This window comes from Panthera tigris, chromosome E1, assembly GCF_018350195.1.
Source record: "Panthera tigris isolate Pti1 chromosome E1, P.tigris_Pti1_mat1.1, whole genome shotgun sequence".
Classification (NCBI taxonomy): domain Eukaryota; kingdom Metazoa; phylum Chordata; class Mammalia; order Carnivora; family Felidae; genus Panthera; species Panthera tigris.
The window spans coordinates 55,873,471-55,899,731 of record NC_056673.1 but is presented as its reverse complement, the minus strand read 5'-3'; the positions used below and the strand labels follow the sequence as shown (position 1 = coordinate 55,899,731).

The window sequence follows — 26,261 nt, the reverse complement described above, 5'->3', positions numbered from 1 at the left end:
CATTTACCTCCCCAAGGATTAGGGGAGGGTGGGCAGGGAAGGGATGAAGGAAGGAGTGACATTAGGTTTTGCAGGAGCTGAGTCTTGTGAATACAGAACATCCAGCGCTCTGCAGGGACCTTGAACGCAGGGCCCCTGCAGCTGTGGTTAGTAGAAGTTCTGGGCAGAGGAGCTAGGATGTTTTGGAACTCTGGAGAAGGGGCCCTGCCAGCCTTCCAAGCCTTATCTCATTGCCCCAAAGCCTCTGTGAAAAATGCTCCCTGTGGGTCTGAATCCCTGCAGACAGGCGCCCATCTTTCCCTAACTGATAATAGTTAACATGCTGGGCCTCAATCCCTCAGGCAGGTTTCGGATCTTTCAGCCTTACCCCTTGTACCTTTTCCCGATCTAGGTAAGCTCCCAGCAGAAGACCCTTCTCTACCCGCAGCCTGGTTCCTCCCTAACCCCCTCCCCCCGCCCCAACAAATAAAACCAGAGCTCTCTCCAAAACTGCTGCTGTAGGGTGCGGCTTGGACCGCAAGCTCCAAGCCCCCGGATGGATGCTCCGAGGACTCCGCCAGCCCCGGGAATTTGGCCGGCCCCACACAAGCCAGGATTATGGTTATGGCTGACACCCGGGTCATGAGCGATCACTCTGTCCCCAGCTCCCAGTCCGGGGCTTGCACACACGGCCCGCTCCATAAAGTTTGCATACTGTAGGAACGAAGATAGAAGCCACTACGCAAGCCCCTAGTTCATTAAATGGCCACACATTGGGGCCTACGGTGTGACACGCTTCGTGCTGCGGTCTGCGGGGAACGCGATATCGGTGCCTGGACACAAAATGCGATCTAGGGAAACAAATTTGTGGTCTTCCCCAGCGGCCTTTGTCCAAAGGGTCAGCATTCATACGAAGACGGCAAACGAGCTGTCACCGTCCTGCCGGCCGCGCAATACAACGCCACTCGTGAACCTTTTCGGACAAGGCAGGCAACCTGCCCTTGCCACACCCAAGATGGCCACCTGCCCCGGCCCATTACTTAGTTCCGCGCAAGCTCAGTTCCGACTGCCACTCCCAACATGGCACCACCAGCGCGCCCCGGGGAGGGACCAAAGGCGGAAGTGGGTGTGGCACAGACGGGAGCCGAGAAGGCTCGCAGAGGCCAGGCACAAGGGAGTGGGAGCTGCTGGGCCGAGGCGATGATCCCCCCGCAGGAGGCGTCCGCCCGGCGGCGGGAGATCGAGGACAAGCTGAAGCAGGTGAGGCTGGGGCTGGGAAGCAGGTGAGGGAAGGGGCCGAGATCCGGGCCAGAGCTTCTACTCAGGGAGGAGACAGGGCTAGGAGGGAGCACACCCTGCGAGGAGAAGGGGTTGGGGGCGAGGCCGTGAGGTTGGACGCGATGGTCTGCTTTAGCCTCCGGCTTCTTGAGATGTCCTCCCCCCGCTTCCCCCAGGAGGAAGAGACGCTGTCCTTCATCAGAGACAGCCTGGAGAAGAGCGACCAGCTCACCAAGAACATGGTGAGTAACCCCTCGGGTGGGAGGGCCAGACAGGTCTCCAGACCCTGGGGGAGAGCCCTTTTCCTGGCGGTAACGGTACAGAAGGCCAGGGGTTGGAGCCTGGGCGGTGATGGTGGTAATGTGAGGGTTTCTGTAGCAACAGTGTGGGTGTCTTATCTAGCTGTCTTCCCCTTTTCCGCCCCTTCACTGGGGATGCCGTAGCCCCTGCTGGCGCAGATTTCGGCTTTCTGTCCAAGTTCTCCATTCTTCCTTCCCCCCTTCCTCAGTCATTTAGCGAGACTGATTTACGTGGGCTGGGTACTGGTCCTGTGTCATCCTCAATTCAAGTGATGATCAGAGGACCAGGTTAGCCTGAGATCCTGAGGCAGAGTAAACTCAGCCTTCACCTCAGAGGGCTTTAGGGGTAGATGGAGATTTGAAATCAGACCGATCGTCTTATGTGTGTGTGGCTCCTGACAGGTAATTCTGACCTTTAGTTAACTCGTCTACTAAGAGCCGGTGCCAGCCTCCCAAAGTGGCTGTGAAGGTCACAGGAGCCAATGGGAATGCATCTTGCAGAGTACCTGGTCTACAATAGGTGTTCAACAAATACGAGTTTCCTTCCTTATTTCTAGAAGAGACTGGGAAAGCTCAAATTGAGTAGATACAAACTTGGGTATGTGTTAAGTAACACAGTCATAAAGTTCTAGTCCTTATTTAATGAGATTCACCCTTAGAGAGAGAGGGTTTGGAAGGTACGAGCAATGCATTGGAGGCTACTCTGTATGAAACCACTTCCCGTTCAATCTAGGAAAGCTTCAGAGAGAAGGTGAAATTGAGATTTGGCTTCAGAGGGTGGAAGGGAAGCCATCCTGGGGTGATTACCTTAGAAGGAGTTCATTTGATGCTTGGCCTGCCCTCAAATCAAACTTCATCCAGTTTATCTGGACCGCCTCCTCTGTGCTCTGCACATGGGGGGTGCTGGGGGTACAGTGGTGAACAAGTACGCCCTCTCCCTTCCCTCGTGGACTTTATTATCTAGAAAGCCAGAGAAAAGGCAGCAAATGCCAAAGACCCCGTGGGTGGGTAGAAGCAGTCCGGGGACAACCCTGAGTCCTGAGACTGGGCTGCCCTCCGCAGGTGTCTATCCTGTCCTCCTTTGAGAGCCGCCTTATGAAGCTGGAGAATTCCATCATCCCTGTGCACAAGCAGACAGAGAACCTGCAGCGGCTGCAGGAGAATGTTGAGAAGACTCTATCCTGCCTGGACCACGTCATCAGCTACTACCATGTGGCCAGTGACACTGAGAAAATCATCAGGGAGGGGTGAGCTAGGGCCAGAGGGTCACATGGCTAACACCTCTTGGGCCAGTGACCCTAGGCTTTAGAAAGGAGGGCTTGAATATTTGAGCCTAGAATTCTCTGTGCTAATTCTCTTCTCTTCCGAATACCATTCACATGGTCGTTCCTTTTCATCTTCCACTGCCCAAGCTAATGCACCTCTTCTCCTTCACAGCCCCACAGGCAGGCTGGAAGAGTATCTGGGGAGCATGGCCAAGATTCAGAAGGCGGTGGAGTATTTCCAGGACAATAGCCCAGACAGCCCAGAGCTCAACAAAGTGGTGAGGGGCCCGCGGGCTAAGGTGGGAGGTTTGGGGACACCAGCCCCTGTCCTGGTCTCATGAGGGACACTGGACCAGCTTAAAAGAGAACATATGGAAGAAACACTAGTAGGTAATACAATATGCATACTGTAGGCATTAAGATTTATGCCTTAGGAATTATAGATAACACATTTTTAGTACGTTTTTATAATTTGACTGAACTATAAATTACATATCAAATATAAATATTTTTTATTCTTATAATTATTTTTTTAGTAGAGAGAGAGAGTGCACAAACGCAAGTTGGGGAGAGGGGGAAGAGAGGGGGAGAGAGAATCTTAAGCAGGCTCCGTGCTCAGCAAGGAGCCCAATGCAGGGCTCGATGCCATGACCTTGGGATCATGACCTGAGCCAAAATCAAGAGTCGGGTGTTCAACCAACAGAGCCACCCAGGTGCCCCATAAATTTAACATTTGATCTTTATACATGCATTTGTGTTTTTTCTGCTATGGTAAAAAAAAAAAATACATAATATAAAATTTGCCATTAAATTTTTTTTTAATGTTTCTTATTTTTGAGAGAGAGACAGAGCATGAGCAGGGGAAGGGCAGAGAGAGAGGGAGACACAGAATCCGAAGCAGGCTCCAGGCTCTGAGCTGTCAGTACAGAGCCCAATGAAGGGCTCGAACCCACGAACCGCGAGATTATGACCTGAGCCAAAGTCAGATGCCCACCCGACTGAGCCACCCAGGTGCCCCTCCTCTCTCGTTTTTGAAACATCTTTATTGAGATACAGTTCACATACCATAACGTTTGCGCACTTAAAGTATGCAGTTCACTGGTTCTAGTATAATCACAGAGTTGCACGACGTCCCTGGGACCGATTTGAGAACACTTTGATCACCCGAACAGGAACCCCGAACCCACTGGCGGCCATGCCCCTCCACCCCTCTTCCCGTTCACCCAGCTTCTGCGAGTCACTGGTCTGTGCTCTCTTTCTGTCTCTTCCAGGCTTCTGATGTGAATAGGGTCGTATAATATGTGACCTTTTGTGTCTGCCTTTCACTTAGCATAATGTTTTCAAGGTTCATGCACATAGTGTTGTATGTCAGTGTTCAGTCCTGGGTATGGCTGAATAATACCGAATTGTGTGGATGGCCCACATTGTGGTTGTCCGTTCGCCACTTGATGGACTCTCCATTTTTTGGCTATTATGAGTAGCATTGCTGTGAACCCTCATGTACACTCTTTGTGTGGACACATGTTTTCTCTTCTCTTGGATGTTCTGGATATCTGTTCCTTATCAGATATATAATTTGCAGATGTTTTCTCTCATCCTGTGGGTTGTTTTTCCACTTTTTTTTTTAATTTTTTTTAACATTTATTTATTTTTGAAACAGAGAGAGACAGAGCATGAGCAGGGGAGGGGCAGAGAGAGAGGGAGACACAGAATCCGAAACAGGCTCCAGGCTCTGAGCTGTCAGCTCAGAGCCCGATGCGGGGCTCGAACTCACGGACCGCGAGATCGTGACCTGAGCGGAAGTCGGATGCCCAACCGACTGAGCCACCCAGGCACCCCTGTTTTTCCACTTTTTTGATGGTGTCCTTTGCAGCCCAGAAGTTTTTTGTTTGACATTGTTCAATTGATCTATTTTTTTCTTTTGCAAACCATTTTCTTCTTCTTCTTTTTTTTTTTTTTTAAATTATTCTGAGAGAACGCAAGCCGGGGAGGGCCAAAGAGAGAGGGAGGAGAGAGAGTCCCAAACAGGCTCTGCACTGACAGTGCGTAGCCCGATGCAGGGCTCGAACTCATGAACCCGTGAGATCATGACCTGAGCCAAGATTCAGAGTTGGATGCTTAACCGGCTGAGCCACCCAGGCACCCCTGCAAACTATTTTCTGACAGGAGGACACATTAATGGCTCAGTGAGAAAACAGTCAGCCAATATTTGTGAAGCACCTGCATCTTATAAAACTTTGAGTTTCACCCGTGAAATTACACTTTGAGAGAACACGAGGCAAAGACATAAGCAAGGGGGGCTTCATGGTTCTTTCTTCTCGGGGTTAAAGGAAGTGAAGGCAGAGGAGGGGCCAGCTGAATGCCGAAGCGGCCTCAAACCCTCTCCCTTCCTTCCTTCCCTTGTCCCCCCTAGAAACTGCTGTTTGAGCGGGGGAAGGAGTCTCTGGAGTCCGAGTTCCGCAGCCTGATGACCAGGCACAGTAAGGTTGTCTCCCCTGTGCTCATCCTGGATCTGATCAGCGGTGAGGACGAGCTGGAGGTCCAGGAGGAGGTGCCCCTGGAGCACCTGCCCGAGGGAGTGCTCCACGATGTGATCCGCATCTCCCGCTGGCTGGTGGAATACGGCCGCAACCAAGGTGAGAGGGCCCCGGTGACAAGGCCAGACGGAGTGGGATTTTTTTTTCCCCGTTTATTTCTTTAATCCATCTGGATTTTGTTGTTTTTTTTTAATAAAAAGGAGGTTAGTAGGAAATCACACATGAGCAATAATCTACAGTTTACGTGTCAAGTTGTGAATGTAGCCAAATTCAGGCTTTTCTTTATATACCTTGATCTCCTATTTCTTTACTTTTTTGATTAGTTATGAAGACTTCGATGTTTGTTTATTTATTTTTTTAAAGTTTACTTATTTATTCAGAGAGAGAGAGAGCAAGTGGTGTAGGGGCAGAGAGAGAGGGAGAGAATCCCAAGCGGGGTCTGCACTGTCGGCGCACGGGACTTGAGCTCATGAACCGCGAGATCATGACCGGAGCCGAAACCAAGGGTCGGACACTCAACCGATTGCGCCACCCAGGCGCCCCGATGTTTATTTATTTTTGAGAGAGAGGGAGACAGGAGCTGAGGCAGGCTCCACCACGCGGTCGGTGCAGAGCCCAATGCGAGGCTCGAACCCACAAACTGCAAGATCACGACCTGAGCCGAAGTCGGACGTTTAACTGACTAAGCCACCCAGGCGCCCCAAGTCACCCAAAGACTTCAAGTAGTGCAGAAAGCCTTTGTCCTTTTAACAGTTGCATATGTTCTGCGGTATGGTGGTAACATCATTTCTTTAGCCGGCCCTAGAATTAAAAAAAAAAAAAAAAAAAAAATCTTGAGTCAAGCAAAAATTTTAGAAAACAAAAACTCCAACGAATATTCAATTTTAAGGTTTTTTAGCCCCCCCCAAGCCCTCCTTCTATTTGTTAGCATATACACACACGCTGTCAGTGTGCAGTACTGTTACCCTCTCCTTCCTTCACGGACTGCGTGGTGACAGGTCTCAGGGCTACAGGTGGTTACCTTGTGAACCCATCATGGCTCATAAGCTGCACTTTGGGGGGCCTCGGGGTCGGCGGGGCACTTTTAGGGGCTCTCCGGGGAGAAGAGGGAGGCCAGTGCATAGCCTCCAGACCCCTCAGCACCCTTCAGCCAGAGCCTCTGTGCTTTGGCCCATTTTTTACATCGGGCCTCGTGACCCATTTGTCGGGACCTGCTGAAATGTACCATGGCGTGTTTCCCTGTTCACTCGAGTTTTTGGATGTTCCCGTTTTCTGGTATCGATAAATAGTGCTGCAGTGAGCATACTTGTGTGGATTGCTTTTCTCACGTGGGAAGTTCTCGGGCGTTTTCTCAGAGACGCAATTATTGGATAGAAGTGCCCAAACAGATCTGTAGCCTTCTGCCATTGTGAGCTCCTCTCCAGGTCAGTGGGGCCAGTGGACAGTCCCACGACGGTCCCATGGCTCTTTCGTCTTCATTAACTTCATTTATCTCATCTAGGGCTGTCACAGTCCTTTTTTTTTTTTTTTTTTTAATTTGCACCTCATTAACAGCTAAAGATAGAGCGTGTTTTTCGTTCACCAAGACATTCCGTCGTCTCTTTGCCTCCTGTCAATTGCTCACGTCCTTTGTCCCCTTACCAAGGTGAATCTGGATGTTAGTTTTCTATTTTTTTATCTAAAAAAAACGTAGCTTTGAAACGTAATCATCGGTTTTTCTGGGGGATATTTTCCTTTTTTAAAGACCGCCTGATGGGGTGTCTGGGTGGCTCAGTCGGCTGGGCGTCCGACTTCGGCTCAGGTCTTGATCTCGTGGTTCGTGAGTTTGAGCCCCGCGTCGGGCTCTGTGCTGACAGCTCGGAGCCTGGAGCCTGCTTGGGATTCTGTGTCTCCCAATCTCTCTGCCCCTCCCCCACTCACACTCTGTCTTTCTCTCCTTCAAGAATAAATAAACGTTAAAAAAAAAAAAAAAGACAGGCTGATTTGGGATCAGGCTATGTGGGTGGCTGGGAGCCACAGCAGGTGCTACAAACGGGTTAGCGGGCAGAAACAGTGAGCTCTGTTGCTGCCCTGCACGTTGCATGGAGTGGGGAGAGAGGGTCCCATGGCAGGGCAGAGGCAGGGACCTGCCACAGCGCTGTCACCCCGTCTCTCCCCAGATTTCATGAATGTCTACTACCAGATTCGCTCCAGCCAGCTAGACCGCTCCCTCAAGGGCCTGAAGGAACACTTCCGGAAGAGCAGTTGTTCCTCTGGGGTGCCCTACTCCCCTGCTATCCCCAACAAGAGGAAAGACACGCCCACCAAGAAGCCCACCAAGAGGCCAGGTGAGCCCCCGCCCCAGCCAGAAGGCTGCGTGGGACCTGCCTTGCTTTCGGCCGCCCTGGGGTTAGCAGTGTTGGTCCTCCAGAGCCTGTCTTCACGGTGACCCCTGACCGTAGGTACCCAGGGCAGAGAGCAAGTGTCTGCCCACCTAGCGAGCCCCGTCCACCGAGGCTCCGTGCTCCAGGTGAAACGTCCCCATGTGCCAGCCGCAGCTTGGCAAGCCTGGCTGTGTCAGGCGGCCGAGAGCTGCAGCCCTCGGCTGAAAGAGAGGCTAGGATATCGCAGGGCGAGGGGCTGCCGTGACCAGCACCAGGGAGAGAAAGCTCGTGAAACCAGGGGCCTCTTCCACCTTAGCCCACACTGCCGAGCTGCGGCGGCAGGCACGTGCCCTGTGTGGCCTGGGGGACTTGGGGGACCCCCCCCCCTCGTGACAGCAGGCTGTTTGTAGGGCGTTCCTTCCCGACCTGCCCATGCCCCTCAGGGCCCAAGTGAGCAGAGGGCTGGGGAAGCTGGGCCTGGTGGCCCCGGCAGGAAGTGCGCCGCCTTCTCCCCTCCAGGGTGACTGTCCCGGCGGTCACCTAGAAAACCGGCTCCAAACAGTGACTGTGCTAAGCCAGCCCGCTGGGCTGCAGCTGCCTGCACACATTCAATCTATCCCCGTGCCTTTGTGGGTTGGGCAGGGGCCTCGAGGCTCTGAGGCTGCCTGCCTCGGCCAGTCTGTGCTCTCTTCCCCTGTCTCTTCTCTGACAGGCCCACGTCGGGGGGGCCCCGGGACCCGGTCTGCAGTGGCCCAAGAGTGCTGGCTGGCCGTGCCGGGGCTCACAGTGGGCCTAATCTGTCCTTGGCTTCTGGGCCCCAGAAGCAAACTCTGGCTGTGAGGATCCCTGCAGTTGCTGTGGGGTTTCCAGACTTGTCAGCCGCCAGTAGGTTAGGACCCATGTTGGAAACTAGGGAATCGGGCCTCTGGGACGTCAGTTCCTGGCTCAGAGGAGAGGAGCAGGGAGGCCTCAGTTGGTCGGTAATTTAATACCAGCCTCAGCGTCTCTGTGGTAATTGGGTGCCTGATGGGTTTGGCGGCTGCCCGATCAGCGTCCCCCGTCCACACCCATGGCAGCATGCTATCTAGGCTCCTCGAGGCCTGTCTGCAAGCCCATCTGTTCCTGGTCTGTTGTGGGGCAGGAATCTGATTCGCTCATTAGCAGGACCGCTTGCCGAATGGGGAGAGCACAGGGAGACAGATGCTGAGCTGAGGCCCTGAACCTGGTCATTAGTTAGCTAATTGTGATGTGGTACAAACAGAAAGAAATGAGCCACTCCAGACCTGGCTCCTTTTCCCCCAGCTTTTTTGGGGAGGGGGCTGCCAGGACCCAAGCCGCCTCACTCTGTTCAGAGACATGGGAGGGGGTGGGGGGACACAGGAGTCTCCAGGGAACATGGACCAGAGTTACCTACGAGGACCTCGTCCCCCCTCCCAGTGCATTTCATTATCGAGGCAGCTGTCCTCGTCCATTTTAAAAGCTATTTCATTTGCCCGCATTTTCTGCCCTGAGATGTCTCATTCCCGCAGAGGTGGCTGACCCTGGAGGCTGTAGGCACTGCAGTTTTGTTTTCGTTGTTGTTTTCACTTGTGATACTAACTGTTGTTTTTTTCCCCCATGCCGAGAGCATGCACCCTTTCTACTGCCCTCCCTCTGGCTCTGTGCCGTGGCTTCTGTTAACCGCCCCCCCCCCCTTCCTAGCTTCTGAGTTTTTTTCCCATTGCTTTGGGGGTTCAGGTGGCTTTGGTGCACGGGGCCAGGCTGCCTCAGGGTCTCCAAGCCTTCCGTCTTGGGCATTGCTGTCCCAGGAAGCTCAGTGCTGTCTCACCAACTCCCGGGTTCTGTTTTCTGTTGACCTCTGTTTAGCCACATCCCAACACTGAGCATGCCTGGGGCCGGGGACTCTGCCTGGGGTTTCAGGCCGGGCCTTGGGCCTGCTGGCCTCCAGGGGTCTCCAGGCTTTGCCAACCTGGCTGTGCCCTCTGGGTGTGAGAGCCTTGTCACCAACTCCTCCGTCCTGAGCCCTGGTTTATTCTGACTTAAATGCCACTCAATAGTGTTTTTTATTTTTGGCTTCCCCTGATGGATCTTTGCCCATCTCCTCTCCTTCACCCGCTGCACTTTCTAAAAAGCACTCGATCCAGAACGATGAGGGTCAGTAGCAGAATCAGGAGCCCCGTGTGGAGAGCGACCCGTGTCTGTTCCTTCCTGCCCATCTGCAGCGTCTCCGGTGGTCCTGGGAAGGGGCCTGCTGGAGAGATGGCGTGTGGGCATGCTCACTGTCGGGGGGTCGGGTGTGGGGCTCAGGGCGGGGGGCAGGTGGAGGGCCGCTGCTGTTTTCTCTCACTCGTTTCCTAGGTCCTCTTATCTCCTCTCTGTGTGGCTCTGGTGACAGGGACGATCCGTAAGGCTCAGAACCTTCTGAAACAGTATTCCCAGCATGGTCTAGATGGGAAAAAGGGGGGCTCTAACCTCATTCCTCTGGAAGGTAATCACTCTGTGTTCCTCTCCTGTTCCCTCCTCCTCCACCATGTGTCCACTCTCGTGGCAGGGCAGAGCCTCCAAGCCCCCAGGAGGGCCGCGGGAGAGTCCTGGAGAGGGAAGCAGGGGGCGGGAACAGCAAGTCCCTGGTGCCACTCGTTCCAACTGGCACAGGGGCAGCTTTCACGGCCTCGGCCTGGTCCTGTCTGGCTGCCGGCAGCTCTGCCCTCCCTGAGGCTTCCTACTCCCTCCCCTCCCTGTCTCTGTCCTTGTCTCCTATTTGAACTCAGAGCAAGTTCTTTGTCATGGGCAGCCCTTTCACGCTCAGACCAGCAGTGGCAGGACCAAGCTGGCCTAGGCCTCCGGGCCACCCCCTCCTTCCCCAGCTTTAGAAAGTGGAGTGAGAGCCACAAGGGGGATGGGCCGCCTGTAGGTCATGTCCCTCCTTGTCTCCTGTCAGAGGGAAGACAGCCCTGCCCTGGTGGACCTGACCCTCCTTTGAAAGAATAACCCTGGGAAACAAAAGAAGGCTGGCCCATTCACGCAGCAGTGACATTTCTCTAGCTGAGTCTCTCTCCCTGATAGGGTGAGGTCGATAAACCCCCTGGGGCCAAGCATCAGACCCTCTGCAGCTGTCAGAAGCTCTTCAGAGCTTGGTGGTCCCGTAGGCTTTCTCTGGCCTCAGGGCTTGGAGAAGCAGCTCTCAAGGACTGTCTGGGGCACTGCAAGTCAGGCTTGAAACGGCTGTTCCCAACGTGGTCCCAGGCAGAGGAGGGGCTCAGAGCCCACTCCGGCGCCCCTTCCCCTGCGCCCCATCTCACACCCCACCCGGGAGATGGAGGGCTTCTTCCCTGGCCCCGAGGGGCAGCCCACCCGGCCCCCGGATAAACGCTGCTCGCGTCTGTGCGGCCGACATCTCGCTAGGTCACGAGCATGATTTCCGAGTTAAGCACCTGTCGGAGGCCCTGAACGACAAGCACGGGCCGCTGGCTGGTGAGTACTGCAGCCCAGCCCGAGGGCAGCCGAGGAGGGCTCTGCTCTGAGGATGAGCCAGGCCTATCTGCCTCTCTCTCTCTCTCTCAAGTCTGTCTTTTGGGCACTAGGTCTCCTTGCCTCTCTCCAGATGGGAGTGCATGCCTGGCTCTCAGGGCCTGGGCCAAGGGGAGAAGTTGCTGCTACTTGGAAGGTGGCTCCCCGCAGGGCAGGGAGCCCTGACATCTGACTCCAGCAACAGCTCCAAAGCTCTGACTCGGAGCCCGTTCGTTTGCTGATAGGACCAGGCTGCCTGCAGGTGCCCCTGTCCCAGCCTCCAATAGCGGGGCCGGGTCTCCTCCTGGGGCAGCTGACCGGCAGGGAGCCCTCCCTTTCTGGGACTCACATCGCCTTTTCTCAAAGGTTGACCCCATGCCGGCTAGTCTCATAGCCCATGGCCCACCGCTGCCTGAGACATTCCAGAAGGTCTGGCTGGGCTGATAACTGCCTTCAGCGGCCCAGCATTTTCTCAGACGGGCGGGCACTGCTGCTCACCCACCCTGGCTGCCTTCTTTCTAGTACCGTCCTCAGTCCTGGGGTCAGGTGTACCTTAGCCAGGAAGCTGATTTAGGGCTCTTGCCTCTGCATCCCACCTCTCGTACCTGATGCTCTGGGACATAAACACTGTCCGGCAGAGCTGAAAGTGGAGCCAGGACAAAGGCCGGATTCAGCCCCGTTTTTCCCCTTGAACCGGTCAGGCCCGCTGGAGCCCTCTCAGCTTTCTGCCAGAACGGTCTGCCTCCTTCCCATGTGCTGCTGGCCTGGGCTACAGGCCAGGAGCTGGGGAGACCCATTCCCCCCCCCCCCCCCACGCCCCGCAGGGAGAATGGCTGCCTCCAGACCAGCCGCTCAGGGGCACTGCTGTCCCCCCAGGGAGAGACGACACGCTGGACGTGGAGACCGACGCCTACATTCACTGCGTCAGCGCCTTCGTCAAGCTGGCCCAGAGCGAGTACCAGCTGCTGATGGACATCATCCCCGAGCACCATCAGAAAAAGACCTTTGACTCCCTGATCCAGGTCCTGCCCCGCCCCACCCTGCTCCCGGGGCCTGACCAGATGCCCCAGCAAAAGCTGTCGCTGCAGAAGCTTGAGTTTGGGCCAGATCTGTCGTCCGTAGCCTTCATCGTAGCCACCACCGCGTCTGGGGCGCCTCCCCATTGCCGGCTGCCTCTGCGGGGCATGCCGTCTTCCCCCACCGCCCTCCGGGAGCCCTTACCACCCCTGGGAGCCAGCTCTCACCTCCCTGCGCCTCTGAGCTGTGCCCTCGCCCCACTCTCTCAGGATGCGCTGGATGGGCTGATGCTGGAAGGAGAGAACATCGTGTCTGCTGCCCGGAAAGCCATCATCCGCCACGACTTCTCTGCCGTGCTCACCGTCTTCCCCATCCTGCGGCACCTCAAGCAGACCAAGCCCGAGTTTGACCAAGTGCTCCAGGTATGCGGGTAGGAAACCCCCTGGGGACATGGGGAGGAGGGATCCTGCCGCCTGGCGCAGTCTCCCGAGGGAGCCGCCTTCTCCGCCCTAACACCTCTGCTCGCAGGGTGAGCGGAAGCAGCTTCAGAGGGGCCCTGGGCACATGGAGACACTCACGGGGTGACCGGACAAGAGGGGAGGCCCTGGGGTGAGGGGCAGGGAAACAGCTGGCAAGGAGCTGGGTTCCACTGCTCTGTGTTTGCGTCCTTAGGGAACGGCCGCCAGCACCAAGAATAAGCTGGCCGGCCTCATCACCTCCATGGAGACCGTCGGAGCCAAGGCACTGGAAGACTTTGCTGACAACATCAAGGTGCTCTCTGCTCTCCGCTGCTGCTGCCTCTGCCCTAGGGGCTGTGGGCAGGGCCACCAGGGGCCTGCTTCCTGTCAGCACCCACTGGCCTCCCTTTCTTTCCCAGGGGGCTCCTGAGCCCCCAAGGGGTGAAGCTCCTGCCCCACTTGTCCTGTCCCATCTTGCTCGCCTTTGTGTCTGACGGTGTCCTGACACCTGTCTGCCAGGAGATGGCACCAAGAGCGGGCCGCCTGGGGCCTGGGGGCGGGGGGGGGGGGGGGGGGGGGGGCGATGCCTTGGGAGCAGGTTCTGGAAGTTGGGCTGTTTTTTCCACAGAATGACCCGGACAAGGAATACAACATGCCCAAGGATGGCACCGTGCATGAGCTCACGAGCAACGTAGGTGTTGCCCCGGGTCGCCTGGAGAGGGAAGGGGGCCTAGGGTGGCCCAGAGCTGCATGCTGGTGGCGGGATGCATGGCAAAGTACTTGGCGTCTCCAGTAGACTAGTTCATTCAGGGCAGGAGGCTTGCGACCACCCTATTCCCTGGGCAGACCCCTGGCCCTGCATTTGCCCTGGAATGGTCAGAGGGGATGCGTTTGGGAGGTAATCTGACCTTTAGGTCCTGCCCTTGACCTTCTTTCCTCCCCAAACAGGCCATCCTCTTCCTACAGCAGCTCCTGGACTTCCAGGAGACGGCTGGTGCCATGCTGGCCTCCCAAGGTACTCGGTACCTCCCAGTGGGGCCCCCTACCCCATACCCCACTCCTCCCTCTGTCTGGAAACACAGGGGTTACCGGCCACCTCCGAAAGAGATTTCCTCCAGCCCTGTGGAGTGGGGTTTGACTGTGCCTTTCCTGTCCCAGCCTCCCTCCCTTCTTGCTCCTTCTGCCCTCCTGGCTCCGGAGAGTGGCACTCCCTGGGTCGGAGATGCCCTGCCTGGCTCGCCCCTCCTTCCGCATTTCTCCACCTGCTTTTGTGTTCGCCTGTCCTCCCAGTTAGTCCCACACAGCTGACCGTTCTGTGGGCTGGCGTCTCAGGGCCGGCCTGGCGTCTACCCGCTGATCACTGCCCTGGCACTGGAGCTGGGGAGGTTGGCATTTCCGAGCACCAAGAACGAACCCGATGTGTTGGGGCCCCCGGGCCCTCCCCCTCTGTCCGTTTTCGGGGCGAGGAGCCAGGAGCAGCCTCTGGCCTGCGGTTCTCTGGACCCCCACTTCGCTGCATGCTCCCTTGCCTTCAGGGGTCCAGTGTCTGTGTTCTGGCTGTCATGGGGAGGGGTCTGCTTGATTTGGGGACATGGTTTCTAACCTGTGTTTGCACTTTGCGTCTTTCTTCCTTCTTTGTCTCTCCCCCTCCCCCTCTGAGTGCACTGCCTTTCACTCCGTAGTTCTCGGGGACACATACAATATTCCTTTAGACCCCCGAGGTAAGCAGCACCATCCTGCCCCTGTGTAGCCCCATGGGGGACAGAGGCCCCTGGACAGACTCAGGACCTACTGGGGAGCGGGGGTCGGAGGGGACATGGGTGTCTTCGGGGCACTCCTAATGGTCTCAGCTCCCCACAGGGCCACTTTCTGTCCCTGAGCTTATTCAAGTGACACCCTGAGTGCCCCCTCCAGGCTAGCCCACCACCTGTGCGCCCCCTCCCTCCCTGTCCACCCCCCCTCCCCCTTGGCCTTCTGCTTGTTCAGAGGGGCCGGGTAGAGGGGGTTGTGGGAAGTGGGGGAGAAGGGGCAGAGGCCGTGGGGAGCCCACAAATGGGATAGGTGGGCTTTGTAGACAGCACCCAGCATGAGTCAGGGCTGGGGGGGCACGGGGTGTCCCACTCTTGTCCTGCCAGCCTTCCTGTTGATCACAGTCCAGCTCGCTCACCATGCCACCCTGTCACCGCAGAGGGGCTGGCCCTGGGCTCCAGGAAGAGTCTGAGGGAGGGCTCCCTACAGCAGGCGGGAGCCCAGCGGCTGCGCAGACACCCAGATCTGCCCCGAGCTCCTCCACACCCAGTCTACCCGAGGAAGGCTCGGGGCCCCTCCCAGGGTTTCCACAGTGGCTCCTGGGGCCAAGGGAAGGCCGGAGAGGGTCCTGGCTGCTGCCACCAGTGCAGTAACTGCCCTTCTCCTCTCCCAGAGACCAGTTCCTCAGCCACCAGCTACAGCTCTGAGTTCAGCAAGCGCCTGCTGAGCACGTATATCTGTGAGTGCGGTCTGGCCGGCCAGGAGCCCCCCGCCCCCATATCCGCCGCCTCTTCCTTCTTTGGTGCTCTCCTGCTACTGCCGGTCCACTCCTGGGCACCCTTGGCCTTTGGGATCGTAACCCAACCTCCGATTTAGGGGCAGAGGGGCCGGGCGGGCAGGGGGCCCCCGATGCTTGTGGAGTCAAGTTGGGAGGGACAAGGACGAGGGGTAGGAGCCGGTTCGCGGCCCAGGGGTTGGGTTGTTTTGGTCAGACTGCCATGGTGGATGTAGCCACGTCCTTCCCTGTGCAGGTAAAGTCCTGGGCAACCTGCAGTTGAACTTGCTGAGCAAGTCCAAGGTGTATGAGGACCCGGCTCTGAGCGCCATCTTCCTGCACAACAACTACAACTACATCCTCAAGGCCCTGGAGAAGTGAGTGGCGGCAGGTGCCGGTGTATATCTCTCCCCGGTCCCCTGCCCACCCTCGCGGGGCAGCCTGTGCCCTCTGCCTGGACAGGCAGGGAGGCAGGGCCTTACCCCTTGTGGCCCCAGGACCTGGAGTGGTGTGAGACACGCCCCACCGGTGCTGCCGCGGAGGCCGGCCACCTTTGGGCCCTGAGAGCCGATCCCGTCCCCTCTGCTCTCTCCCTGCTCCTGCCCCAGATCCGAGCTGATCCAGCTGGTGGCCGTGACCCAGAAGACTGCCGAGCGCTCCTACCGGGAGCACATCGAGCAGCAGATCCAGACCTACCAGCGCAGGTGGGCCCCCCCCCCAACGCCCTCCCCTCACTCCCTCTTCCTATCCGAGCTTCAGGCGGAGTGGGGTCAGTCACGGGGACACGCTCCCCTGTGGACCCAGTCCCAGTCCGCCACTTGCTATTGAACCACACTGGCAGGGTGGAGAGGGAAGCCGCCTCCCCTACCGCAGCCCTTGTCCTCGGGGCTGCTGTGGCCAGCCTCCCCGGAGGGTGGCCTGCCAGGGCTGCAGGCTAAGAAGGATCGAAAGGGGATGTGAGGCCAGGCAAAGAGCGAGTTGGCGAGAGCTCTTGAACTGGCAGAGCCTCGCTCTGCGGCACCCCTTCCGCTCCTTCCCCCTGCTCCTCTTGGGTTTGCGGGTCTCCTTTTGCGTGTTTCTTTCCGTGAGTGGTCTCCCTCCTTCCTTTGTCCTCTGCTTCCTCCTTTCTTTCTCATCTGCTTCTCCACCCTTATGCTCCGTGAAATCGATGTGAGCGTAGCTGGTTGTATCTGTTCAACGTATTGAATTCCGTTTCTTGTTCTTAAAAGCAAGCAGCTTGAACGTTTTCTTTTTCCAAGGAAAAATCTCAGTTGTGTTCTGCTTAGTTGCGACCCCAGTTGATTGCTGACCTCTCCCTCACTCAGTAGATCAAGAGATTTAAAAAGCAAAACAAACCAGGGGCGCCTGGGTGGCTCAGTCAGTTAAGCATCCAACTTCGGCTCAGGTCATGATTTTACGGCTCGTGGGTTCAAGCCCTGCCTCAGACTCTGTGCTGACAGCTTACACTCTCTCTCTCTCAAATATGAATGAACATTAAAAACACACACACACACACACACACACACACACACACACACACACCCCAAACCAGCCCCTGGGAAGCAGCAGCAGCCTGAAGCTGTCCCTTCTCTGCCCTCTGCTTCTCTCCCCTCCTGGCAGCTGGTTAAAGGTGACTGACTACATCGCTGAGAAGAATCTACCTGTATTCCAACCAGGAGTCAAGGTGGGTAGAAGGCCCGGGCTGGGAAGGGTTGTCTAGCAGATGTGATACTTGTTGTCACATCTCTGGGCGAAAAATGGACAAGCATCCCGCCGGGACGAGCAAAGGGCAATGGGAGAAAGGGCCAGGCTCAGGTGTCTGGGGAAGGAGCCAGTGGCAGGGCGGCTCTGCTCTGAGGGACGCTTTCTCTGCCCTCTCTCGCCACCCCCAGCTGAGGGACAAGGAGCGGCAGATGATCAAGGAGCGGTTCAAGGTGAGCTGGGGTCCTCCCCCCTCCACTGCTTCCCGCTGCTGTGGCAGGGACACAGACCCAGAGTCTTTGTGTTTGGGTCGCTTCTATTTCCACCTTTTTGCTGGCCAGGGCTTCAACGATGGCCTTGAAGAATTGTGCAAAATCCAGAAGGCCTGGGCTATTCCTGACACGGAGCAGAGAGACAAGATTCGCCAAGCTCAGAAAAACATCGTCAGGGAGACCTATGGGGCCTTTCTGCACAGGTGAGCCCTCCGGTCCCCACCTTCCCAGCCCTACGCCCCTCGCTCCCCCTCGCTGGGTCTCTGCTCTCCTTCCAAAAAACCACGGAGGGGCTGGGGGGTGTGGGTGGCAGAGCCGGCGCCCTGGGCTTTGCTGGGGGGGCAGACGGGGACATCACTCAGGGGTGCCCTGTCAGGAGTGCCTTAGGTTGAGACCGACCTGGGGGGTTGCCAGCCTGCCTCCTGACCTCAGTGCCTGGTCAGGTATGGCAGCGTGCCCTTCACCAAGAACCCTGAGAAGTACATCAAGTACCGTGTGGAACAGGTGGGCGACATGATCGAGCGCCTCTTTGACACCTCTGCCTGAGCCTGCTACTGCTCCTGCCTGGCTCTGCCAGGTCAGCCATGTTATTGGACAGATAAACCAGTGTTAACTTGCCTCTGGGCCTGGTGAGTTTGACATCCTTGGGGCCAGGGGCCTTTTTCCACCCCTTCCCCAGCCTGGCGCCCTGTCCCCGAGCCCTGGGGTCCTGATTTGCATTTCTTCCTGGAGCCCCCCAGACCACCACTCTCCCAGAACCCTGGGGTCCCCTCACACCTTAGGCTTCGTGACCCTGAGCCTCCCTGGGCCACATGCTAGCTTCCAGACAGGAAAGGACAAAGAAGAAAGACCAAGGCCTATAGCCACAGCTGCCTCATGTGTACAAGAGCAGGAGAGTGAATAGCCCACCGCTGGCCCAGTTCAGAGCTGGGGGTGGAGAACGCTCCCTTGAGCCCAGAAATGTCGGTAGGGCCCAGTGAGGGGCAGGCCACAGCACAGCCAGAGGGCGTGGTGAAAAAACAAGCAGGACCGACCCACTCGTGGATTCGGTGCAGAAAACGTATTCCCCCTCACCCACAGCCCGGAAGTCGGGGTGTTCTGCCTCCTAGGCACCCCCCAGGTGACTGGAGTGGGAGTGCCCTCTCTCCGTGGTCTCTAGGGTCCAGCACCCTGCAGAAGGAGTTCTGAGAAGCCTGGCTACCCTATGTGGCCTGACTCAGGCCCCTGTCTCCTGGTGCCCAGGGCCTCCTGGCCCAAGGCCCAACAGCAGTAGTCGCAGAAATGGGGGCCAGATGCCTGGTGCACAGTGGTGAGAAGTTCAGGAGCATGGTAGGGGTTGTGTGCAGGTGTCGGCCCCACCCGCATAGCACAGGAATGAATAGCCAGTTCAGGGAAGACAGATGCTTGAGGTGCACGTGCTCACATCACTTGGGTGATGACGGGTTTATTTCACGCTCTGCTTTCACGGCTATCAGAAGGGAGAACTCAGGGTGGCCTGGGATCCTCCGGGCTTCGGAGAAGAGTTGACCTCCTCCTTTCTCCAGAGACGCTGTCATGGCCCTTCCCCTGGGTGCGCAGCCCCGGGCCCTGAGCTGTCACAGCCTGGGCTGCCCGCCATGGGGCACGGCCTTGCCGGGAGCTGGGTCAGACTTGCAGGTTGCCCACATCCAGAGCCCGATGAAGAAAAACTGGCTGCACACTACCCCTACCACATACACCAGGAAGAAGACGTGGTCAGCAGCCTCGGCCTGGCTCCTCCTCGACCCCTTCACTCTGGGGGCTCCTGGTGGGGGGAGATGCAGGAAAAGGCGGTGTTTTTCGGGGCTCGCCCAACATGCCGGCTCGGAGCAGATGAGTGAACCCTGGGGGCCGTCCGCCTGTATCTGTGCCTTCCTTAGACTTACAGCTAATGAATATTGGGGTCTGGCCCATTCCAGGCCATCTTGAGCTGCAGAAACACCCTCATAGATAGGCTCCTAGAGGCATAGGGCTATCTCCGGGAGTTTGAAGTCACCTGGGCCCTTACGGAAGCTAACCTGGCTCCCTGCTCCAGACCCGTGTCTTCTAAGGCCGGACACGGTGGAGCCCAGGGACCGTGGAGCTAGCGGAGTGAATGCACGGAGCCACTAGCCTAGTGACCCCCGCCTCAGCCCTGGGTGTGGGGCCTGCCGGCCCTGCCCTGTCACACCCACTCCTACCCTTATTCCTCCCTCTACCCTGTTCCAGGAAGGGGTTCCTGCCCACCTTCAGGATTTGGCTCTGAGTCCCCGTGACCGTGCTGCTCCGCTCTAGGGGTTGGGCTGGGGCCGCTCTTGGCCCTGAGGTCGCCCCGGGCCAGCAGCGCGGCCAGCAGCACGGTCTCCATGGTGCTGGCAAAGAGCAGCAGCAGCAGCACAGTGAAGTAGTAAACTGGGGGCAGGAGGGCGGGGCGGGCAGGTCAAGGCCAGGCCTGCACCTCTGCGCCCAGGGAGCTGAGCAGAGGCCCGCCGCAGCCCAGGGCCGGGGGAGGGGCGCGGGACTTACTGAGCAGTGGGTTGCAGGAGGAGGAGCTGGGCAGGGCCTGCACCAGGGAGGAGTGGAAGACCAGGTAGCCCAGCAGCAGGGTCACCTTGTAGGCGATGCGCTCGGTGGCCTGGAGGGGCAGTAGCCCCCCGCACATGTCAGCCAACAGCAGGGCCTCCCCAGGCACCAGCAGAGCTATGATGGCCTTCAGCGCTGTGTTCTGCAGGCGCAGCTGGTAGGAAGGAAGTTGGGGCTTTGGGGGGGAGGAGGGCGTGTACAGGGGGGCTTGGGCACTTGCACGGTGACACCATGGCCTCTGACTGCACACGTGACGCCCCCATCAGCCCTCTGTCAGCCGCGCCGCGACTCACCGTCACCTGGAAGCAGGGCACCAGCTGCTGGGGTGGGACTTGGGTTTTCAGATCCCGAACCACGTATTCCCTCTTGACGCTCACAATCTCGTTCACCGCGTGCGCCCGGAACTCCAGCTCCAGGGCTGGAAGGGGTGAGGGTGAGAGTGGCCAAGTAGGAAGGAGGCACCCCTGTCCCCGAATCTCTCTCGGGAGTAAAGGTGCAGGGACTAGCTGGAGTCGGGGCGGGGGCGGGGGGCGGTGAGGCAAGTAGGGAGGGTTTCTGGGCCAAGCTGGATGTCACCCTTGGGTCCGTGGGATATTTTACTGGGTGGCTACGCCTTCGGAATGCTTCCAGGAATAAGGCTGCAGCAACCTAGGTCTCCGGGCTCCATCAGAGTGGCCCAGACACTGCGGTTTGGCCCTGGCCGTTGAGGGCAGCTGCACTGGGGTAGCTGAGGGGAGACTAAAGGGGGCTGCAGCCAGAGCAGGGGAGAGCTGGGAGGTGGGCTGCCGTTTGGGAGGTACAGGCGAGAAGCATGCTCTGTTCTAGGATCTCTTCAGCTCCCCTAGACTGGTGTGAGCACAGGCCGGCCGCCCCCCGTGTCTGTGTCGGGTGGATGTTGGCAGAAGGCCAGAGGCTCCCCCCTCCCCCCAGCTCCTGTCCCGTCAGCACCAGTGTTGCCGAGAGCGTAGAAGCTGAGGTTGCAGTCGCTCTGGTCCCTGGGGAAGTGGAGGAGCTCAAAATCACAGTTGGTCTCGGTGGTGAGGGTCAAGTACAGGTCAACGTGGCCGTCGGGGTCCACTCGGGCCCTCGGGCTCTGATCCTGCCAGTCCACCCAGAGCCTGTTGGGCGCGGGGAAGACACACAGCCAGAGGCTCAGCCCCTTCTCAGAAGGGGGACGTGGGGGAGACCCCAGCGTAGCCCCGCTGCCCTCTGCTGCCATCTGGGTTCCAGAAGGGTGAGGGGGACATGGGGCAGTGAGGTGCACCTGTGGCCTGGCAGAGCCACCAGGAGGGGGATAGTCCCTGAGGAGGGCTTCCTGGCACAGGAACTCCCACCTCACTTACGCCTCCTGGATGGTGAGTCCTGGAGTCCAGAGTGAGTCCCAGGGCAGTGTGATTGCACGCCGTGGGCGCACACTCGCGTTCCAGGCCAGGCGAGTGTCCAGCCAGGACTGGGGACACAAAGAAGCCACTAAGGCTCCCGCTCCCATAGATACACAGGCCCCCGGGCAGTTTGATGAAGGCTGGTACTCCTGAGCTGGATGAAGAGACGGTCCTCCCATCCCACCTTCCCAGCCCCTGGGCGCTCACCAGCCGAAGCAGCAGCATGGAGGACACTGTGTACCGCAGGATGTCCTGAGGAAGTGGCAGGGCAGTGTGTCACCTGGGGCTGGGCGCTATGGGACAAAAGAAGGCAAGAGACCCCACCCATCGCCCCGCTGGGCACCCAGCACCTGCTCCCTCCGTGGCCTGAGGACACTTACCACGTTAAACACGTTGGACACAAACACCCGCACGTCCACGAGCAGGGGCGCGCTCCCATTGTTCGGAATCTGGATGGTTTCCTGAACCTCCTGGGGCCAGTTGAGGTCGAAGTAGGATGGCCAGGCTGAAGAACGGAGGTGGAGGTCATTTGGGTGGGTGCCCTGGGGTCCAAATCCCAAAGCTTAAACGACTTTACTCTCTCCACCTACCAACTGCCGGTGTTCTAAAGTCCCGCCCCTGGACCGAGGGCCCGGCGGTGGCGCTGAGCCTGAGGAGGGCCACATGGATCAGGAGCTGCAGGGCCATCTTCAGTGGCCGCGTGGAAGGCTGGATGGAGCCACGGGATCTAAACCGCTGCCTCTATTTCAGTTGCTTTGCTGGGGGACTGGGCAGTCAGGCGGGCAGCTGCTCTGTGCAAGGACTCTGGGGCCTTGGAGTCAGCACCCTCCCACCCCCAACCCGGGGTTCCGCAAACACCTGAAGACAAAGCACAGGATCCAGCCCCACCCATCCTGCACCTGCCTCGGCTTCCCTGCCCCGCTCCATTTCCATCACCTAGAATCAGCTGTCCCCTTCAGAGATAGCCAAGGGGAGTGGGCAAGCACAGATTCTCCCTCCTGCCTTCCCTTGACCTAGTCCTTCCAATCCGGGCAGACGCCACGGGTCTTCCCTGCCTTTTTGCAAGCGGGCGCCTGGCTGGTTAAGTATTCGAGCCTTTGCCAAAGTGCCCTGCAATTAACACCATGAGATACGTACATCCTTGGGAGTTTTCTTGCCTCTCAAACACTGAACCGATTCCGTGTAAAAAGCCTCCAAAAGCTCAAGAACTCCAAGAGGGGCAAACCCTGGGCAGGTAGAGGTTAGATCCCCAGCAAAGCCCTGTGGCATTCCTGCTCCAACATGCAATTCTCAGCCTGCCCCAGCCCAGCAGTGCCTTAGAACTGCTCCTGGGTACCCTGGAGCATGGCGGGTGAGGGGCGCCTTCCCTGGCCCAGAAGAAATACCTAGCTGCCGGAGACTTGACCCCAGACAGAAGGAAACCCCAAGGCTGAAAGTAGGCACTGATCAGTCTGCGGACACTGGGAAGGAGCCCCAGAAGGCTGGGAGCCGGGAGGGACCTCCCCCGCCCCCACCACACACACACACACACACACACACACACACACACACACTTGCTGGCTCAGGAGCATTACTAGGAACACAGTGTCTGCACTCGCTCATCGACCAACTTATCTCGCCAGCTTAAACGCTCTGCCTGCCTTTGTCGCACGCATAGGTGGCTGCTGGTTGGCGGATCTATATATACTTGGCGCCTCAGGTTGGCCATGTGCAGAGAGCCTTGGTCCTCCCGTGCTTCCCGGCTTCGGTTAGGGATTTCCATGCTGACTTTTAACTCGGCTGCCTCTGGTGCCTTTGCCACTCTCTTTCCCTGTGGTTCATTAAAGCACGTTGCACCCATCCATCCACAGCTCCCCTGTGAAGTCCCAGAGGCTTCCAACCCGGAGCCTCGTAACCATGAGATGTGTGGAGACACAGCGCAACACCGCATGTGAAAAGGTTTGCGTATTTTATTAACAGATTTAATTCCCTCCCCTAACCACCGCTCCCTCCTCCTCCCCCCGCCCCCAACCTCTGACTCCAATCCTTTAACATCAAAGCATATTCAATAAGTGCCCTCAGGTCGCATTCACTGCCGGGATGCCGTTGGGGGCATTTTGGTCCCCCCAGGATGGCCCGGGTACCAGGTTCAAGGCCGGGGGACTGCTGAGAGGTGCCAGCACGGGGGCGGGGGGCCCGGTAGCCTCGCTCACGTGCGTTCCGTCGGTGGACTCGCGCTCTAGGACGCTGCTGCGGTGGGTCCCCTGTGCGGCGATGCACACGCGGCCTGAGGCTCTACGTGGGGCACGGCGCAGCAGACCTGCGCAGATCTTGCGGAAGCCCTTGCGGAAGTGCTTGGAGACGAGCGCGTAGACGATGGGGTTGACACAGGAGTTGGCATAGGAGACCAGGTGCGAGAGGATGCGCAGCGCGTAGGTGGCAGGTGTAAGCGGGAAGCGGCCGAACCACACGCAGAGGATGAGCGCGTGGTGAGGCATCCAACAGAGGCAGAAGAGCACAGCCACGATGATGATCATGCGCGTCACCTTGCGCTTGGCGCGCCGGGCGCTCGAACCGGCGGCCACCGGGTCGACCGTTCGCCACAGGTAGCGCAGGGTGCGCGCGTAGGTCAGGCCGAGCACCAGCACGGGAAGCAGGTAGCTGAAGACAAAGGTGCAGAGGTCCATGGCGCGGCGACGAGGCGCGCTCCACGCCGGGTGGCACACAGTCAGGTTGGCCAACTTCGACTGGCGGTAGTAACTCAGGTAGGGCCCGGAGAAGAGCAGCGACAGCCCCCAGATGAGCCCGATGGCAGCCAGCGCGTTGCGAGGCGTGCGCAGCTCTCGGGAGTGCAGCGGGTAGCGGATGGCCAGATACCTGTGCGTCAGGCCCGGAAGAGAGACGGGTGAACAGGTGAATTCGCGGGGGTGGGGGTGGGGGTGGGGGGGGTGGGGAAGGGGGTAGGGTCAGACCTTTAAACCTTGACCTCACCTTCTCTCAAAGAAGGTCCCTAGCGCACGGTCGCACCAAACCGGCCAGAGCATCCCAGACACTCTCAGCTGCCTCCAGATGCGGGGCGGGACCGGCAGCAGGAAAGTGCGTGTGGGTCACTCATCTGGTCTTCCCGGGACTATAACCACTGTCAGAGTCCACCAGGGAGGGCACCCCAAGGTTTAACCGGCTTTGGGGTTCCGGGAGGCTGTCATTACCCAAGAGTGTCTGTGCCCAGAGAGGTAGGACCCAGGCGCCTTGAGGCTTTAGCGGACAGCCTGGAGGTACCGCGAGGTACCTGGAGGGAATTCCTTAGAGAAGCCGACGCTCTATGGGTCCCACCAGAGCTCTCAGAACCGGAACCGACACACTCCGCACTCAGTGGAAGTGGGAGCTATATGGGGGAGGTGGCCTCACCTCCCTGCCTGTCCAGGGGAGGTCGGGAGGACGTGAGAGTAGAGGGACCTGGAGAAATCATGGAGTCAGACCCAGATTTCCTCCCCAGGAACCATCCAGGTGGCCAGCGGAGAGGAGGGAGACCCTCCGGCGCCCTCTTCTCTCTGCCTTTGACCCTGGGCCTGGAGGAGTGTGTGTGTGTGTGTGCGTGTGTGCGTGTGTGGTGGGAGGGTGTCTACGGACCCTCTGGTGTGCCAGCTTCAACTTTGGCCTGGGCCCTTTGGAAGGACTCAAATTCCTCAGTCGGGACTAGAGTCGACTGCGCCCAGCAAACCGTGCATTCGAGGCTAGCGAGGTGGAGGTGCCTGAGTTTGACGCCAGGAAACAGACCGTTGGTTCCACGCACACGATTACTGGATGGGCCACTCTGAACAAGTCACTTCTGAACTCGATCTCATCTGTAGATTGGGCACGGTAATCCCTCCCATCCCAACTTCACAGGGGCACTGAGCTCAAAAGAGACACGGGAAAACGCTCTGTGTCAGAAAACGCTGCGCTCTCAGGCTCCGGTGGCGCTGGAGAGCTGAGGTCTCCAGCGTGGAGCGGCGAGGACGCACCTAAGGGGACACCGCGGTCCCCCATTCTTATTCCCCTTTTTCCTTCTCCACGTCAGTTTGTCTTTCACTCTCCTCCGGTCCCTTTGCCTTCTTAGTGTCCTTGTCTACTCTCCGTGTGTCCCTCCTAGAGTCCCGCTCCCTTCTGTGGCCCCCACCTGGGTGTCTGGCCACCCCCCCCTCCGGGGGGGCCGCCAGGGCGCTCGCTCACCTGTCCAGGGAGACAGCGGCCAGCGTGAAGCTGCTGGCGTACATGGTGAGGAAGATGAGGAAATGCACGGCCTTGCAGAGCAGCGAGCCGAACACCCAGCCGTCCAGGGTGTAGATGGTGGCCTGGAAAGGCACGCAGCACACGATGAAGCACAGGTCGGCCACGCCCAGGTTGAGGATGAACAGGTTGGTGGTGCTGACCGCCTGGCCGCCGCGCAGCAGCACGGCCAGCACCAGCGCGTTGCCCACGGTGCCCACCAAGAAGATGAGCACGAACAACATGGGCACGATAACGGCCTCGGGCTGCCAGCTGTCCCTGCCATTCGCCTCACTGGCGTCCTCGGCCCGCGGGCCACCCGAGCCATTCATGGCGTCCCCGACCCCGAGGCTGCCAGGGCTCCTGCCGCCGTCTGAGCTCTGGCGAGCGCGCAGCTCCCGCGGCTCCAGCCGCTGCAGGCGAGTCGCCGGCGGAGTGAGCCTCGCCTGGCTGGGGCGGGGAGGTGGGGGTGCGCTGGGGTCAGGGGGAGGAGCGAGCAGCCCGAGGGGTGGGTTGAGCCCCGCGCTGGGGGGGAAGGGCTCTCGGGTGGCCCACCCCGGGGACAGGGGCCGCTGGTGCCTGCTCCCCCGTCGGCGCGCTCCAGCACCCAGCCGGCCGGTGTCGCGTCGAGAGAGGAACTGACCTCCGGGCCGTGCGCGGGAGTGGTGGGGGGACCGGCCCCTGGGGCCTGCGGGCGCGCCGTGGGGCCGGGAGCGCGCGCCTGGGACCACGCATACCTCGCCCTGCAGTCTGGCCGGCGCTCCAGGCCTCCCCGGGGCTGGCCGGGGGCGTCCTCGGGGGCCCCTAAGGGGTGGGGAGGAGGTGACAAGAGGAGGAGGTGGGCGGAGGGGACTCGGCTTTCCCCATCC

The 26,261-nt window shown here is 58.7% G+C and overlaps 3 protein-coding genes across 8 annotated transcripts; 1 reads left to right on the top strand and 2 right to left on the bottom strand.

Annotated features, from left to right (window-relative positions):
• Nucleotides 1–1,108: 1,108 nt before the first annotated feature.
• On the top strand, nt 1,109–17,821 carry EXOC7 (exocyst complex component 7). Of its 6 annotated transcripts, XM_042966411.1 has the most exons (21): nt 1,109–1,239; nt 1,434–1,499; nt 2,619–2,803; nt 2,994–3,099; nt 5,235–5,457; nt 7,518–7,685; nt 10,117–10,209; nt 11,127–11,195; nt 12,108–12,253; nt 12,518–12,670; nt 12,921–13,019; nt 13,335–13,397; nt 13,655–13,721; nt 14,389–14,427; nt 15,129–15,194; nt 15,487–15,607; nt 15,839–15,934; nt 16,851–16,914; nt 17,123–17,164; nt 17,273–17,406; nt 17,647–17,821. In XM_042966411.1, exons 1-21 carry the CDS (start codon nt 1,180–1,182, stop codon nt 17,747–17,749), a joined length of 2,163 nt encoding a protein of 720 aa, XP_042822345.1. In that variant the 5' UTR covers nt 1,109–1,179; the 3' UTR covers nt 17,750–17,821. The 6 variants fall into 6 exon arrangements, with proteins under 6 accessions (XP_042822345.1, XP_042822347.1, XP_042822346.1 ...); XM_042966413.1 differs by lacking the exon at nt 11,127–11,195; XM_042966412.1 differs by lacking the exon at nt 14,389–14,427.
• Nucleotides 17,822–18,663: 842 nt separating this feature from the next.
• On the bottom strand, nt 18,664–21,996 carry ZACN (zinc activated ion channel). The gene is made up of 9 exons (XM_007091278.3): nt 21,756–21,996; nt 21,546–21,670; nt 21,373–21,417; nt 21,127–21,233; nt 20,732–20,901; nt 20,077–20,201; nt 19,727–19,937; nt 19,448–19,612; nt 18,664–18,986 (listed from the first exon to the last, which is right to left on the bottom strand). The coding sequence occupies exons 1-9, from the start codon at nt 21,850–21,852 to the stop codon at nt 18,799–18,801; spliced, it is 1,233 nt and encodes a 410-aa protein (XP_007091340.1). The 5' UTR covers nt 21,853–21,996; the 3' UTR covers nt 18,664–18,798.
• A 1,180-nt stretch (nt 21,997–23,176) lies between these two features.
• GALR2 (galanin receptor 2) lies at nt 23,177–25,724 on the bottom strand. Its single transcript, XM_042967020.1, has 2 exons — nt 25,357–25,724; nt 23,177–24,021 (listed from the first exon to the last, which is right to left on the bottom strand). Exons 1-2 carry the CDS (start codon nt 25,722–25,724, stop codon nt 23,223–23,225), a joined length of 1,167 nt encoding a protein of 388 aa, XP_042822954.1. The 3' UTR covers nt 23,177–23,222.
• Between the last annotated feature and the right edge of the window lie 537 nt (nt 25,725–26,261).

Excerpts from the sequence above, each read along its gene's own strand:
- EXOC7 (XM_042966411.1), top strand. The coding sequence starts at position 1,180 with ATGATCCCCCCGCAGGAGGCGTCCGCCCGGCGGCGGGAGATCGAGGAC. Across the intron at positions 15,195-15,486 it reads CCTGCTGAGCACGTATATCT|GTAAAGTCCTGGGCAACCTG; the intron begins GTGAGTGCGGTC and ends TTCCCTGTGCAG. Across the intron at positions 17,165-17,272 it reads TGATCAAGGAGCGGTTCAAG|GGCTTCAACGATGGCCTTGA; the intron begins GTGAGCTGGGGT and ends TTTGCTGGCCAG.
- ZACN (XM_007091278.3), bottom strand. The coding sequence starts at position 21,852 with ATGGCCCTGCAGCTCCTGATCCATGTGGCCCTCCTCAGGCTCAGCGCC. Across the intron at positions 21,418-21,545 it reads TGTCCAACGTGTTTAACGTG|GACATCCTGCGGTACACAGT; the intron begins GTAAGTGTCCTC and ends CCACTTCCTCAG. Across the intron at positions 20,202-20,731 it reads CTACGCTCTCGGCAACACTG|CCCTGGAGCTGGAGTTCCGG; the intron begins GTGCTGACGGGA and ends CACCCCTTCCAG.
- GALR2 (XM_042967020.1), bottom strand. The coding sequence starts at position 25,724 with ATGAATGGCTCGGGTGGCCCGCGGGCCGAGGACGCCAGTGAGGCGAAT. Across the intron at positions 24,022-25,356 it reads GCCGCTGTCTCCCTGGACAG|GTATCTGGCCATCCGCTACC; the intron begins GTGAGCGAGCGC and ends CCTGACGCACAG.